Source organism: Naegleria gruberi (assembly GCF_000004985.1).
Source record: "Naegleria gruberi genomic scaffold NAEGRscaffold_5, whole genome shotgun sequence".
NCBI classification, from domain to species: domain Eukaryota; phylum Heterolobosea; class Eutetramitea; order Acrasida; family Naegleriidae; genus Naegleria; species Naegleria gruberi.
Genome location: NW_003163322.1, coordinates 400,250 through 414,040, shown reverse-complemented (window position 1 = coordinate 414,040; position 13,791 = coordinate 400,250). Strand labels below are relative to the sequence as shown.

The 13,791-nt window shown below is 35.3% G+C and overlaps 5 protein-coding genes and 2 non-coding genes across 7 annotated transcripts; 6 read left to right on the top strand and 1 right to left on the bottom strand.

The window, feature by feature from the left end:
• Positions 1 to 11: 11 nt before the first annotated feature.
• NAEGRDRAFT_62959 (uncharacterized protein) lies at positions 12 to 2,813 on the top strand (the record flags this gene model as incomplete). Its single annotated transcript, XM_002681733.1, has 1 exon — positions 12 to 2,813. One exon carries the CDS (start codon positions 12 to 14, stop codon positions 2,811 to 2,813), a length of 2,802 nt encoding a protein of 933 aa, XP_002681779.1.
• Positions 2,814 to 3,221: 408 nt separating this feature from the next.
• NAEGRDRAFT_46137 (uncharacterized protein) lies at positions 3,222 to 4,733 on the top strand (the record flags this gene model as incomplete). The annotated part of the gene is made up of 1 exon (XM_002681732.1): positions 3,222 to 4,733. The coding sequence occupies one exon, from the start codon at positions 3,222 to 3,224 to the stop codon at positions 4,731 to 4,733; it is 1,512 nt and encodes a 503-aa protein (XP_002681778.1).
• Positions 4,734 to 6,112: 1,379 nt separating this feature from the next.
• On the top strand, positions 6,113 to 6,186 carry NAEGRDRAFT_t70. The gene has a single exon. It is a non-coding gene; the product is annotated as a tRNA-Val (tRNA).
• A 96-nt stretch (positions 6,187 to 6,282) lies between these two features.
• Positions 6,283 to 6,354, top strand: NAEGRDRAFT_t71. Its single transcript has one exon. It is a non-coding gene; the product is annotated as a tRNA-Arg (tRNA).
• A 361-nt stretch (positions 6,355 to 6,715) lies between these two features.
• NAEGRDRAFT_56904 (aminoglycoside phosphotransferase) lies at positions 6,716 to 8,019 on the top strand (the record flags this gene model as incomplete). Its single annotated transcript, XM_002681731.1, has 1 exon — positions 6,716 to 8,019. One exon carries the CDS (start codon positions 6,716 to 6,718, stop codon positions 7,961 to 7,963), a length of 1,248 nt encoding a protein of 415 aa, XP_002681777.1. The 3' UTR covers positions 7,964 to 8,019.
• Positions 8,020 to 8,044: 25 nt separating this feature from the next.
• NAEGRDRAFT_46135 (uncharacterized protein) lies at positions 8,045 to 9,920 on the bottom strand (the record flags this gene model as incomplete). The annotated part of the gene is made up of 2 exons (XM_002681574.1): positions 8,045 to 8,835; positions 9,602 to 9,920. The coding sequence occupies 2 exons, from the start codon at positions 9,918 to 9,920 to the stop codon at positions 8,045 to 8,047; spliced, it is 1,110 nt and encodes a 369-aa protein (XP_002681620.1).
• Positions 9,921 to 10,128: 208 nt separating this feature from the next.
• On the top strand, positions 10,129 to 13,621 carry NAEGRDRAFT_82942 (damage-specific DNA binding protein 1; the record flags this gene model as incomplete). Its single annotated transcript, XM_002681730.1, has 4 exons — positions 10,129 to 10,229; positions 10,277 to 10,385; positions 10,435 to 13,162; positions 13,196 to 13,621. The coding sequence occupies 4 exons, from the start codon at positions 10,129 to 10,131 to the stop codon at positions 13,567 to 13,569; spliced, it is 3,312 nt and encodes a 1,103-aa protein (XP_002681776.1). The 3' UTR covers positions 13,570 to 13,621.
• Between the last annotated feature and the right edge of the window lie 170 nt (positions 13,622 to 13,791).

Genomic DNA, 13,791 nt, shown 5'->3' with positions numbered 1-13,791 from the left:
ATTATAAAAAAATGGAAGGTTTTGAAGGCGTGACGGATTCAACAGCAAGCTCTTCAGTTCTGGAAACTTTCAGTTCGGATGCTAACTGGGTAGTAAACGAACTGGATAGAATAGCAGGAATAGATCCTAAAGATTATAAACATTTTAAAAAGAAGGGTTTGGAATTGGAGTCTTATCTTTTGAAAACTATGGAAAAGGAAGCAGGTATCACAGAACAAGGTAAACAACTCAACAAGGAGTTTTTAGAAGAAAAAAGAAAGATTAAAGAATTGGAAAAACTCAAACTAGAGAATACTCAATACATTGCAGATCTTAAAAAAGATTTAATGAAGGCAGAAAATCAAACTGCTCTTATGAACGAATCGGAGGCAGTCACACAGACATCTGTCATTGAACTCGAAAGAAAAATTGCAATTCTTGACGACCAAAAAAGAGAGCTAATTGAACAACAAAATGCCAAGGAGAGACCTATTGTTGAAAATTGTAAAAATAATATCAAACAGCTGAAACAAGGAATTAAGGAAATTGAAGAACGAAAAAAGAAGGAGGAAGAAAAAAAGATAAAACTCGAACAGGATATTGCTGCTTCAAAATATGATTTGGATAACACTCTAAAAACTCAGGGAAGAGATTTGGAAAAAACACTTCAAAGATTAAAGGAAGAACCAGAAAGAGAAAGGAGACAGACCGAAATTGTTAGAAAAGCTAGCAAGGCTTCATATGATGAAGTGAGGTCTCTTGTTGACCGACTTGATCTTCTTGATAGAGAAATTAATGAAATAGAAACCAAAAAGATAGATTTTGAACAAATTCACTATAATATGTTCATGCTTGAGGATAGTGCCAAAATTGGAGCATCTAAACTTCAAGAGGATATAGACAGAATGAGGCAAACACTTTTACTCGAGAAAGACCACGGAAAGGAGGAAATGTTGGAAAGAGTGAGATTGAACTTACTTTTAAAAACTACTGCTGAAGAGGAAAATACAGAAATCAAACACAAACAAAGTTTAGAAAACGAAGAAAACATGTACAGTCGAGATGCATATAATGCTCAACTCCAACTTGAACATACCAAATCTGCAATTGATAAGCTTACAAAAATGGTGGAGGAACTTTCTTCAGAAAAGCAAATGTTGCAATCAGAATTGGAAACTACCAAGGAGAAGAAAATTGAAATCGAGAGAGATGTAGACTTATTAATTCATGAACTTCTGACAGGGGAAGCAGAATACATGTTCTTGGCTCAAAAATTAAAAACAAGAAACCTGGAAACAGATGAATTAGAAAACAAAATTGCAGTTGTTGATGACCAAGAAGGGGAAATGAATAAGGTCATATCCAATCTTGAAGCAGCAAGAGAGAGAAAGGCTAGAGAAGCCGCCAAAAAGAAAAGAGACTTTATGGAAGCTGTGGGTGAAATCAAAATTTGCCACTTTTCAAATGGTGAGCTGTATAAGAACTTGACAGAAATTGAAAACAAGTACATTGCTTTGCAACAATCATACTCATTGATGGAAAGAGAACGAAACAAGTACGCTAAAGCAATTCAAGACAGTGCTCAATCACATGCTGAAATTAGAGAAAAGAACAAAATTTTGGAGAATGAACTTGAGGTTTTAACAAAACAAAACCAACAAAAATCGGAAGAACTCAAACAAGTTAAAAGAAAAGTTGAAGATGAAGTCACCACAAAAGCTAGCATGCTTAGTGAATTCAGTAAAAAGAGATTGGCATCCAAGCAAAAGGAGGAACAAAATCTTGAGCTCATCATGGAAATTGACAAGCTAAATGCTGATATTAACTTGGCTGAAGAAATAATGGCCCTATTGAAAAAGAAATATGAAGGAGGTGTGCAAGACAGAAACTATACTGGTATTCAATTGATCGACAGAAACGATGAATTGTGTATTCTCTATGAAAAAGCAAATGCCCAAGAAAAAATTATCAAAGAAGGTGAAATTGAAATGAGAAAGAGAGATGAGGAAATTAAAGGCCTAAAGTTGGATTTGGAAGAGGAAAAGAGAAAGTTGGAAGTGTTATTCAAAAATCTTCCAGAGTATGAATCATTGCTCAAAGTGGAAGAGGATTTGAAGGTTGATATTGAAAAACTTAATACACAAGGTCAAAAATTATCTGAAGAATTAGAAAGGCCAGAAAATTTAGAGAGGTGGAGGAAGCTGCCTGGAACAGACTCTGTCAACGAAGAAGAGTTACAAGACAAGATTCAAGATTTGGAAGAAAAACTCAATCAGAGAAGAGAACAACTCATGGAAAAGAATCTTGTTCTGAAGGGAATCACTAAATCATCTGATAAGTTAAGAAAATTGGCAATGAAAGGAAGAGATGAATCATTTGACTTGTCTGTCAATCTTAACTTTATTCAAAAGAAAATCGAGCAAACTACAAACAAGATGAAATCAACTGTTTCAGAGCTGTCAATTTATGGAACAGAAACTATGAGATTAGAAGCTGAGAATAAGCAGATAAAATCCATGGTAGATGAGGCTCGTGACAGAATGAGTCGAGGAGAACCACCAACAGAGGAAATTGAAAGAGAATGGGCACACGAGGAAGAAGTCAAACAAAGATGGAAGGAGCAAATGGCAGATAGAAAGAAGAGACTTGAATTTGAATCGTCACTTCCTTCAACTATCACAAGAACGACTGCCATTAAGAGGCCAAATGCTTACATTCCTGATGATGAATTGGGTATTCCTAAACCTTACTTCATGCCACCAGTTATTTATTCAACAAACTCTGCAAATATGAGACACATCAAGAAACCAAAAGCAAAGGATATTGTTATTTAATCCTTCTTAATTACAATTATCGTATCACCAGTCTTTTCACTCTTCTGTAAATAGGTTGACCAATTCGGTATCAACTTTTGGCAATAGAAATGGATTCAACATTGAATCAAAACAGACAGCACAATCCATTTCTAAGAATCAATAAAAAAATATCAAGATATTATCATGGTATGGAGAGGTAGTCAATTATTCATTTGGTTGGTACTTATTGTGCTAATACTGGTTGCAGGTTGTGTGATTTGTGAACAGCAAACCAACACAAATCAACCAACACTACAAAACATGTTGTTGACATCATCGGATGACAAATCGGATCTACCACAAAATCCTCTCTGTGTAGAAAACTTGAAAGAGTCTGGTGTTCAATTAATCATGTTGTGGAGTTGTTTGATTCTTTCGATGGTGGTCATGTACTTTTTACATCGTTTTCATATAGCCTGGTTTCCGGAAAGTATTGGTGTATTGTGTATTGGTGTGATTGTTGGTGTTATTGCCAAGTATGCCATTCCTTCGACATGGATTCATCATCAGGTATTTACACAACTCGATCCGGGAATTTTCTTCTCACTCCTCTTACCTGCCATTATTTTCGATGCTGGATTTACTATGGACAAGAGTGGATTCTTTGGTAATATTGGAGGTATTATATTGTATGCAGTATTTGGAACATTTATCAGCTCAGTCGTAGTTGGATGTGGATTATATATTTTGGGATATTATGGATTGAGTTTACAATTGACCTTGATTGAATGTATGATGTTTGGTTCTCTCATTTCTGCTGTGGATCCTGTGGCGACATTGGCCATTTTCTGTGCTTTGGGTGTTCCAACAACTCTGCACTATTTGGTTTTTGGTGAAAGTATTGTCAATGATGCTGTTGCTATTGTACTGTACGAAACCTTTGAGAAATTTAAAGATGCAACCAAAGATGACTTGTTGATTGTAACTCTGAAAGGAGCTGCTCAATTTTGTTATGTTTCAATTGGTTCTGTTCTTGTTGCAATTATATTTGGTGTGATTGCAGCATTGATTTTCAAATATGGAGCTCTTAGACACTCTCCAAAGTTGGAAATGTCAATTTTCTTTGTGCTTGCCTACTTTTCTTACCTGGTTTCATTGCCATACTTATCTGGCATTATGACAATATTGATTTCTGGTGTTTTAATGTCACACTATTCGGTTCCAAATCTATCAGAGCAATCATCCAATGCTCTTCTATCAACATCAAACTCTTTGGCAATGATTTGTGAAACATTTACATTCCTCTACGTTGGATTTGCCTTATTTGCTTTTGATAACAACAAGTGGCATATTCCATTAATTTGTTTCACTATTTTATTGTGTTTGTTGGGAAGATTTTTGAATATTGTACCACTTAGTGGCATATTGAATATGTACAGAACTGGAAAGATTAGTTTCAAATTCCAATTCGTCATGTGGTTTGCTGGTCTGCGTGGAGCTATTGCCTTTGCATTATCAATGCAATTAAAGAGTCATGGTGGAAATGGAGAGTATATATTTACCACTACATTGGCCACTGTTTTCTTCACCATCTTGGTATTGGGTGGTGGAACATTCCCACTATTGAAGGTGATGAAAATTAAGAAACCAGAAATTGCTCCACCAACCATATTGGACAAACAAGATCACTGGTTGGTCAAGTTGGATAAAAAGTATTTCCAAAAGTTTTTAATCAGAAAGGAAGTTCTCGAAAAGATGAATGAGGAAGAATCTAAAAAGATACAGGAATATCATGCCAAGAAAGAGGAAGAATCTAAAATGAGGCATGAATTCGATGAATATAATGAACATCATCCTCACAATGAATCAGATGAAATTGAATTACTGGCCTACAATAATGGTTCCATTCAGGATCTGCACGGAGATGATGTTATTGAAGAACAACGAGAAAAAATTTAACTAAGACTATGCTAAATCTTTTACAATATTAACTGTAAATTTAAATTATGTAAAATCTAAACTGTAACATTCTGGACTGTTAAAAAACCATCTCAACAACAAAAAGGATATTTCAAGAACGGATCATTTCCATAACAACTAAGAAGGTTACTTCAATGATATAGGTTGTAACAATCTTTCAATCGACAAACCAATCGGGTAAAACAAAACATCGTTTAACCTTTCAACCTGAATGATTATTTCATAGTGTGTTGGTACCACAGAATTACTCAACTTTAAAAAATGCATGTGGAGGTAATGGTTTAGGATATAAATGTACCACATGTAATGGCACTGGACAGAAATCTGTCAATGTGCAACCATGTTTCTGTTGTGGTGGTAAGGGAACTCAACAAGGTTTTGGATTAGGAAATCCATGCACTGCCTGTAAACAAAAGGGTGAGAAATCTTTACTAGTTCAGGCATGTTTCGGATGTGGTGGTAAGGGAACCCAGCAAGGTTATGGTTTAGGATATAATTGCACTGGTTGCAATGGCAGTGGAGACAAACCATTGAATCACATTGCTTGCCCTAAATGTCAAGGAAAGGGAAGCGCACAAGGTTATGGACTAGGTTATGCCTGCAGTAATTGTGCTGGAAAAGGTTCTTTGGTCAATTCAGCCACTCCTAAACTTGATTCAAACATTCCATTTTCAATGTATGCTGGAAATACTGTTGGTGCTTCATTTACTGGACATAATCTTGTTGAAATTGCTGGAACGAGTCAAGAATTTTCAGCAATTAGAGAATTGTTACAAACCCAATTGGGAAGTCATCATCACGTTTATAGAATTGAGAAAATTGATAATCCAACTCTGAGAAAGGCGTTCATTGTAAAGAATTCTCAACTTGTCGATTCCAAATCTCCAACAACTTTCAAATTCAAAGGAGCTGTTCAGTTGAACAGTGTGGTTTCAGATGGTTTCTCATTAGAAAATGGAAATTATGGACAAGGAATCTACCTCTCCGATTGTTCCAAAATTCCACAAAACAGTCAGGGAAGAATTGTCTTGTGTGAAGTGGCCATTGGTAAATATTTAACCTGCTCCACACCTCAACCAAGATTGAATTCGTCCATTTTGAATCAGTGTGACTCAATTTTTGCAACTAGCACAACTGGTGATGATCAATTGGTTTTCTATGATAAGAATCAAGTATTGCCAAGATATATTGTTGATTTTTCTTGCTAATCATATTGTTTATATTTGTAAATAAATGTTGTACATTACCAACAGTTTCCTGTTCATTGGGGATATTATTTAATTATGTATTAATGCTATCTCTGATTTAATATATAATATAAGGCCAGTAATTAATTAAGGTTTGAAAAACTGTAAGCAGCAGCGATAGATCAGTTGGTTAGATCGTAAGCCTAACACGCTTAAGGTCGCGGGTTCAAGCCCCGCTCGCTGTAGCCTTTTGCTTGTTTTTGCTATCTTAATAGTAAAGATTTATTAAATATGTTGGATTCTTTAAAAACAATTTTCTTTGGTTAAAGAATTAAATGGAAGCAGGCGTAGCTCAGAGGAAGAGCATCGGACTTCGAATCCGAGGGTCGTGGGTTCGAGCCCCATCGTTTGTATCCTTTTTTTTACTTATTTCTCTGCGGATGAGATTCTTTTTGGCTTGCTTTTCTCGTCGCACATGTTTTAGCTCATTTCTTGCTCTAGTATCTTTCTGAGGTGTGTAGTTTGCAGTAATGACAAATATACTTCTCACATCCAAAGGAGCTCGAAGGCGGATGAAAATTCTGAAATTGATCGTATTTCAGAGCCGTAGTGTGTTCCTCAAATTTTACAATCATCCATGAATGCTGCTGCTTGGATAACAATTAGAATCAAGCTGAGGTGGCAGTACCAGAAGAACATCGGCCATTTTCCTATAAAAACACACCTGTAAGCAAGTTGAAATTTACCCAAGCGCTTAAAAACCAAATCAAAAAAATGTCTTGTATTGATATCAGAGGAGTTGCTAGTTCTCATCCAACTAAAGATCATTTAGCACCAAGACCAGGTGATGATGTTGTTTCTTCCGAGTGGATGGAATTCATCCTCAAGGATAAACAAGTCATTCCTCAAGAAGGTGTAAAGGTTTCCAATGTTGTTGTGGAAGAATTGGGTGAAAATAGAGGATTCAATGGTGTGATGAGAAGACTTGTCGTTTCTTATGAAGGAAATAATGCTACTGAAACTCTTCCAACCACTTTCATTCTCAAGAGAAGTGATGCCAGTGAACAAGGTAGACAAACTGTTCTCTCATGGAAGCCACACAGAGAGGCTCTCTTTTATGCAAGTGACTTGTTAGAAAAGGTTGTTGCTGGACCAGCTCCTCATGTCTTGTATGCCTATGGAAACGGTCAAGTTGGTGAATATGTCATCTTGATGAAAGATTTGAAGAAACCTCAAACTGTTGGTTTGAACATTGTTTTTGGAAATCAAATTTGGGGTGTTGGTAAATATGACTTTGAATTACCACAACCTTTGGACATGTTGAAGGAAATGTACCTCAATATTGCCAAGATTCATGCTTCCAATTGGAATAATCGTTCCTTGTTGCAATATGAATTCTTGAAGGCTGCCAAATTCTACAATCAACAAGATAGAGAATTGTGGGAAGAAGGTATGGCCAAAACAAGAAAGGGATGGGAAACTGCCAAGAAGAGAAGTAGTGAGAGCACTGTTTTCAAGCTATCTGAAAAGTTGCTTAATGTAATTGAAAAATCAATGGAAAAGGCTTCTTGGGAATCTTTCCAAGAATCAATTAATGCTGAACCATTTGCATTGTGTCATGGAGATTTCCATGGTAGTAATTTCCTTATTGATGTTGCTACAAAGAAGATTGACGCATTGGATTGGACTGAAGTTGGTCTCTGCACTCCAACCACTGATTTGGTTCAAACTTTGATTTCTGATATCAAGCCAGAATTGTTCGTTCAACATTCAAAGGAATTGGTTAGATTGTACTGGGAAGAATTGGTTAAGAATGGAGTTTCTGAAACTGAATATCCATTCGAAAAGTGTTGGACTTCATTCTGTAAGGATGGTGTTGAACGTTGGATTTGGTTGTTGACAATTTGTTGTGAAATGACTCAAGTTCCTGATGTTCTCCTCAATTACTTCAACGACCAAATCTTGGCCTTCATTGAAGCACATGGTGATCTTGAATATTATGTCATGAAAACTGTTGTTTAATAGATTTGTGTTTATAATAGGTCTATAAATCTATAAAAACAAAATATTTACAAATTAAATAGACAATAATATTGATCATTGTTACCAATCGTCGTCATCAAAATCTGACTCATCGTCATCATCGTCAAAAAGACGTAATGAACTAGGAGGATTACGTGATGGAAAACTAACAGCTGCACCAATGCGTGTGGTTACTGGTCTGGTAACAGGTCTAAGCGTAAGTGGTAGTGGCGGAGGTGGAGGTGGTGGAGGTACAGAGACAACATTAGGAACACGTGGAATATTCTTAGCCTGATCACAAATCATTAACAATTCGCCAAGACTTAATGTCCTCTCCTTGTTATCCTTGGCCCATTCACAAATAATTCTAACAATGTCAGACAAGTCCAAATTGTGATAAAGAACTCGTTCAATGAGGGCAACCATTTGAGCAAATCCAAACTCTTTAATTCCCTCATTTACAATCTCATAATTAATTGGTAAATTTCCAATAATCTTTAATTCGAGAGTGTTTTGCATCTCGGTGATATTAGAATTATCCCAACTCGAACGTCCAAAATTTGGAATCAATAATAAATCTCCATACATTCTAAAATATATACTATCATTTACACTTGAATCAATACTTTTAACAACATAACATAAGGTTGAGTAAAATTCCAATTTTAACAACCATCTAAAAACTTGTGTAATAATCTCCTCATTCCTCAAAATTGGACTCATAGTACCCGATTCATATACAAAATTGAGAGCAATTTCAATTGCCTCACTACTAAATTCACTACAAGAATCAGATGATGATAAATTAAACAATATTTTCGAATCCAGTTCCCTCTCATTAGGATGTTCCATAAAATAACGTTTGAACAATCCTGATTGACACAATATAATCCTATGCAATGGTATTTGATCTAAAGTTACATCGGATAAACTAACAAATCCTCTACCGAATCTGCAGTGATCTTGTAGTGGATGAGAAATTGGAACACATGACGGTGGTGGTGGGATGGTCGATGTGTGTGATAACATTTTTTTTAAATAGTACCAACAAGTTCTGATTTACTGGTTTTACAAAATACTTCTAGCTGGAACTTAAGATAAATTAGACAGTAAATTGATTATATTAATTAATGTTTAGAAACTCTTGAGATTAGTTGACATTAAATATCTAATAATTAAACTTTTAAAAATATTCATCCATCCCTCTTCTTATTAAAACCTATACTGAAGCTAATAATTCCAAAGTTCTTCTTCTTGTTTTTTTTCGCTTTATTGTGAGCTTGAAGTTTTTTTGCCCAATACATTGGCAGCAGCAGAAAGAATTAATGGTCTTTCATAAACAACACTATTGGAAATAGCTGTAGGGATGAGGCCATTAGGACAAGCAAGACCACTGAATACAGCATGTAAATCACCATTTTCCAATTCAGACAATTTGAAAAATGTGAAGATGTTTGTTCCTCTTACGCCAGTTGACTTGTCACAAGGGAAAGATCCATCAACAGAAGTGGTAACAAGAATGAAAGAATTACCCTCACGGAAATGATGTTCAACATAGAGGAAATCACGATCAGAAACCATCATGCCTTAATTTCGATTAATTATATTCTTCAATCGTATAATGACATTACAACTTACTTGGTGAAGCAGCAACATAATATCTAATTTTGTAAGATCCACTTTCATCAGTAAATGAATCCAAATCTTCAAAAGTACGAGTCTTTGGATCAATCTTTTTTCTAGTATTCAAATCCTTGACGATCAATAAGTCAATATAATCATCAGCTTTGCAGTCGTGGATAGTAACTTCTCCTCTGACGATGGTTCCTCTCTCATCATCGGCCTTACTAATGGCAACATTATCCTTCGTGCTATGATAGGTAAATTTATCTGAAGTGAGACTGAGAGCAAGCTTGTAGGCAGCTTCCCACTTTTCCTTAATTTCTTGTTTGTTCATGTTGTTGAGGGAGGATGAACTCGTGTTTTTTTTACTGTTGAGAAATATCTTCTCCTTAGTGAATCATTCGATTATTGATCGGAAAATTTAATTGTAATATTGATTTAAATTGAAAATAATTAATATAAAATAATAATAATTATGCAACATAAATATTGGTAAGCATAAATACTTGAAGCGCAATTTTTAAATTTTTAAAATTAAAAAAATGTCCTTCAATTATGTTTCCTACGCTTACAAGCCTACCACAATTGGTTGTTCGGCTTCCGGAAACTTTACATCACCAAGTGATATCAATTTAATCATGTGGTAGGTTGATGATTTTTGTGATCGTGTGATATTAATATTGGAAATAGTAAAAATCAATATCTTCAAGTAAATAGATTGAGCGAAGAAGGTGTTTCTTCCGTGGTTGAATTTGAAGCACCTGGAAGAATTGATACCATGTCTTTATTCAGACCATCAGTATGTTTGTTAAAACTATAATTTTTAATATTCATCATGATATTATTAGGGAGAAAAACAAGATTTACTTTTTATTACAATTGAAGATACATTCTTTACACTTGGATTTATTGATGGGAAAATAGAAACACTTTCCAGTGGTTCCATAGATGACCCTGTCGGAAGAAGAAGTGAAAGTGGCTCCATCACAACAATTGATCCTCTCTGTCGTGCTGTTGCACTCTCAATATATGAAGGATTGTTAAAAATTATTCCTTTCGAAAATAACAAACATCAATTTAAAGAGGCTTTCAATGTTAGATTGGAGGAATTGAATGTTATTGATATTGCCTTCTTAGAAAGTTTAGGATCAAAATCCAAATCTGGACCTACTTTTGCTTTACTCTATCAAGACCATGTTGGATCAAGACATGTTAAAACGTATGAAGTTAAAACTCTTGACAAGGACATGGAAGAATCATCCCTCAATCAATTAAATGTTGATCATGGAGCCAATATTTTAATTCCAGTCCCTGCTCCTTTGGGTGGTGTAATTTGTGTTGGAGAGGCTCAAGTTTCATACATTAACGAATCTAATAAGAATCATTCCGTGGCATCTCCAGCCAACTCACGTATGGCTATCCGTTCTTATGGAAAGTTAGATAATACTAGATGGTTTTTGGGTGACCAATCGGGTCAATTATATTTATTAAGCTTACAAGTTTCTGATAGCGAAGTTACTGGATTGACTCTTAAGGAGCTCGGAGTTACATCAATTTCATCATGCATTTCTTACTTGGATAATGGATACGTTTTTATTGGATCAAATTATGGAGACTCACAAGTCATACGGATTAGTGATGAATTGAACCCAGAAACCAACTCATACTTTGAAGTTTTCCAAACCTATTCTAATATTGGACCTATTGTAGATTTTTGTTTTGTTGATGCCGATAAACAAGGTCAAGGTCAAATTGTTACATGTTCAGGTGCCTTTAAGGATGGTTCACTCCGAATTATCAAGAATGGTATTGGTATTGAAGAATTGACCACCATTTCTGATTTGGTTGGTTTAAATCGTATATGGTCCCTTAAAACTGAAACTGGAGAAGAAAAGTACCTCGTCATGTCTTTTACCGGACAAACTCTTATTTCCTCAGTTGATAACGAAGAAATTGGAGAAGCTAAGATTCCTGGTTTTGATGTGGATTCAACCACTGTATTGTGTGATACTGTTATTGGAAATAATTACTTGCAAGTTACCGATAAAACTGCAAGATTAGTAAGCTCTCATACTTTGGAATTGATTGATGAATGGAAACCGTCAAGTGGCACCATCAGTCTTGCTGCATCAAATCCAACTCAATTGGTAGTATCCCTTGGTGAAGGAAAACTTGTATATATTGAAATTTCTGCTCAATCATTGAAACAAATTCAACAAACTAAATTGGATTATGAAGTTTCTTGCATTGACATTAGTCCTGAAGAAGGTAAAATATCATCTACTGTTTGTGCAGTTGGTATGTGGACAGAAATTTCTGTCAGAGTATTGACACTTCCATCTTTTGACATTCTCACTGTTCAAGAATTGGGAGGAGAAATTTTACCGAGATCCATTTTAATGCCAACCTTTGAAGGTATTAATTATTTAATGTGTGGCCTTGGTGATGGTCATTTGTTCACTTTCAAAATGGATAGAGGTATGGGCATTTTGACTGATAAGAAGAGAATTGTTGCTGGAAGTAAGCCAATCATGTTGAGACCATTTATTTCCAAGGACAGACAATTGAACGTATTTGCTGCCTCTGAGAGACCAACCATTATTTACAGCAGAAATCAAAAACTTGTATATTCTAATGTTAATTTGGGAGAAGTTAATGATATGTGTTCATTCAATCACGAAAGTTTCCCATTCCACATTGCCATTGCTAATGAAAATTCCATCCTCATTGGTCAAATTGATGAAATTCAAAAACTTCACATTAAGACTGTCCAATTACACGCTCAACCAACTAAGATTTGCCATCAACCTTCAACCAAGGCTTATGGTCTTTTAATTACTCAGTTCGAAAACCCAGAAACTAGTGCCATCTTCTCCTTGGATGAAAACAACTTTGAGAAAAAGTCAGAAATCCGTCTTGAAGGTAATGAATTAGGTCAATCCATTATTTCATGCAAGTTCACAGATGACGATAATGAATATTTTATTGTTGGTACAGCAATTACTGAAGGTGATGAAGAGGAACCATCAAAGGGAAGAATTCTCGTTCTTCAAGTTCAAGATGACAAACTCGTACTAAAGGCTGAAAAAGATGTTAAGGGAGCTGTCATGGTTCTCCACTCATTCAATGGAAAATTATTGGCTGGTGTCTCTGGTAGACTTATGCTCTTCAAATGGGCTGAATCTGATGATGGTGATAATAAGGATCTCGTCCAAGAATGTTCATGTAGTGGAGGTATCTATATTCTTGATATTGATAGTCATGGAGACTTTATTCTTATTGGTGACATGATGAAATCTGTACATTTATTCGTTTATGAAAATCCAGAAGAACAACATGTCTCTGGTAATCTCAGACTCATTTCTAAGGATTATCAATACTCTTGGTTAAGTTGTTCCCTCATGCTCAATGAGAGTGAATATGTTGCTGTTGATCAACAAGGAAATATGATTACACTTAAAAAGAATGATGAGGCTGCCTCTGAAGAAGAAAGAAAACAACTTGTTCGTGTCGGCAAGTATTACTGCTCTGATCGTGTAAATAGAATTCAACCTGGATTTATTGGAATGAGATTTGGTGCTGAATCATCCCTTCCTGGACTTGACCAAGCCAATTCATCCTCTGACATTAATACTCAACCTGTAAAGACTGCTCTCTTTGGTACCATTAGTGGTGGTATTGGTGTTTTGGCTCAATTACCTCCAGAGACTTTTGCATTTGTGACAAAGATTCAAAAGGCTATGAGTAGTGTTGTGACTGGTCTGGCCAATATTTCTCGTGAAACCTATCGTCAATACAGATCGGAGAGAACTAGAGAAGACTCGGTTGGTTTTATTGATGGTGACTTTGTGGAATCCTTCTTGGAATTTGATTTTGAAACTCAACAACGAGTCATTGAAGAATTGTCGAATAATCATCAAGAACAAATCACTTTGGAAGAACTTGTTAAGAATATTGAAGATTTGTCTCACTTGATCCACTAAGATAATCCTAAAGTCTTTCCTCAACATAGAACCAAATAAATATTATTAAATTAAAGAGATTTGTTTAATTACGTATTGTATCTCAAAGACCTCGAGACAACTAAAATGGTTTTTCTTAGCTTAACACTGATTGTGAAAATATTGACAAAATAACGTCTCCAAATTGTGTTAACTATCATTTCCATACTAACTCCATATTAAAATCACCAATGTTCATCAACT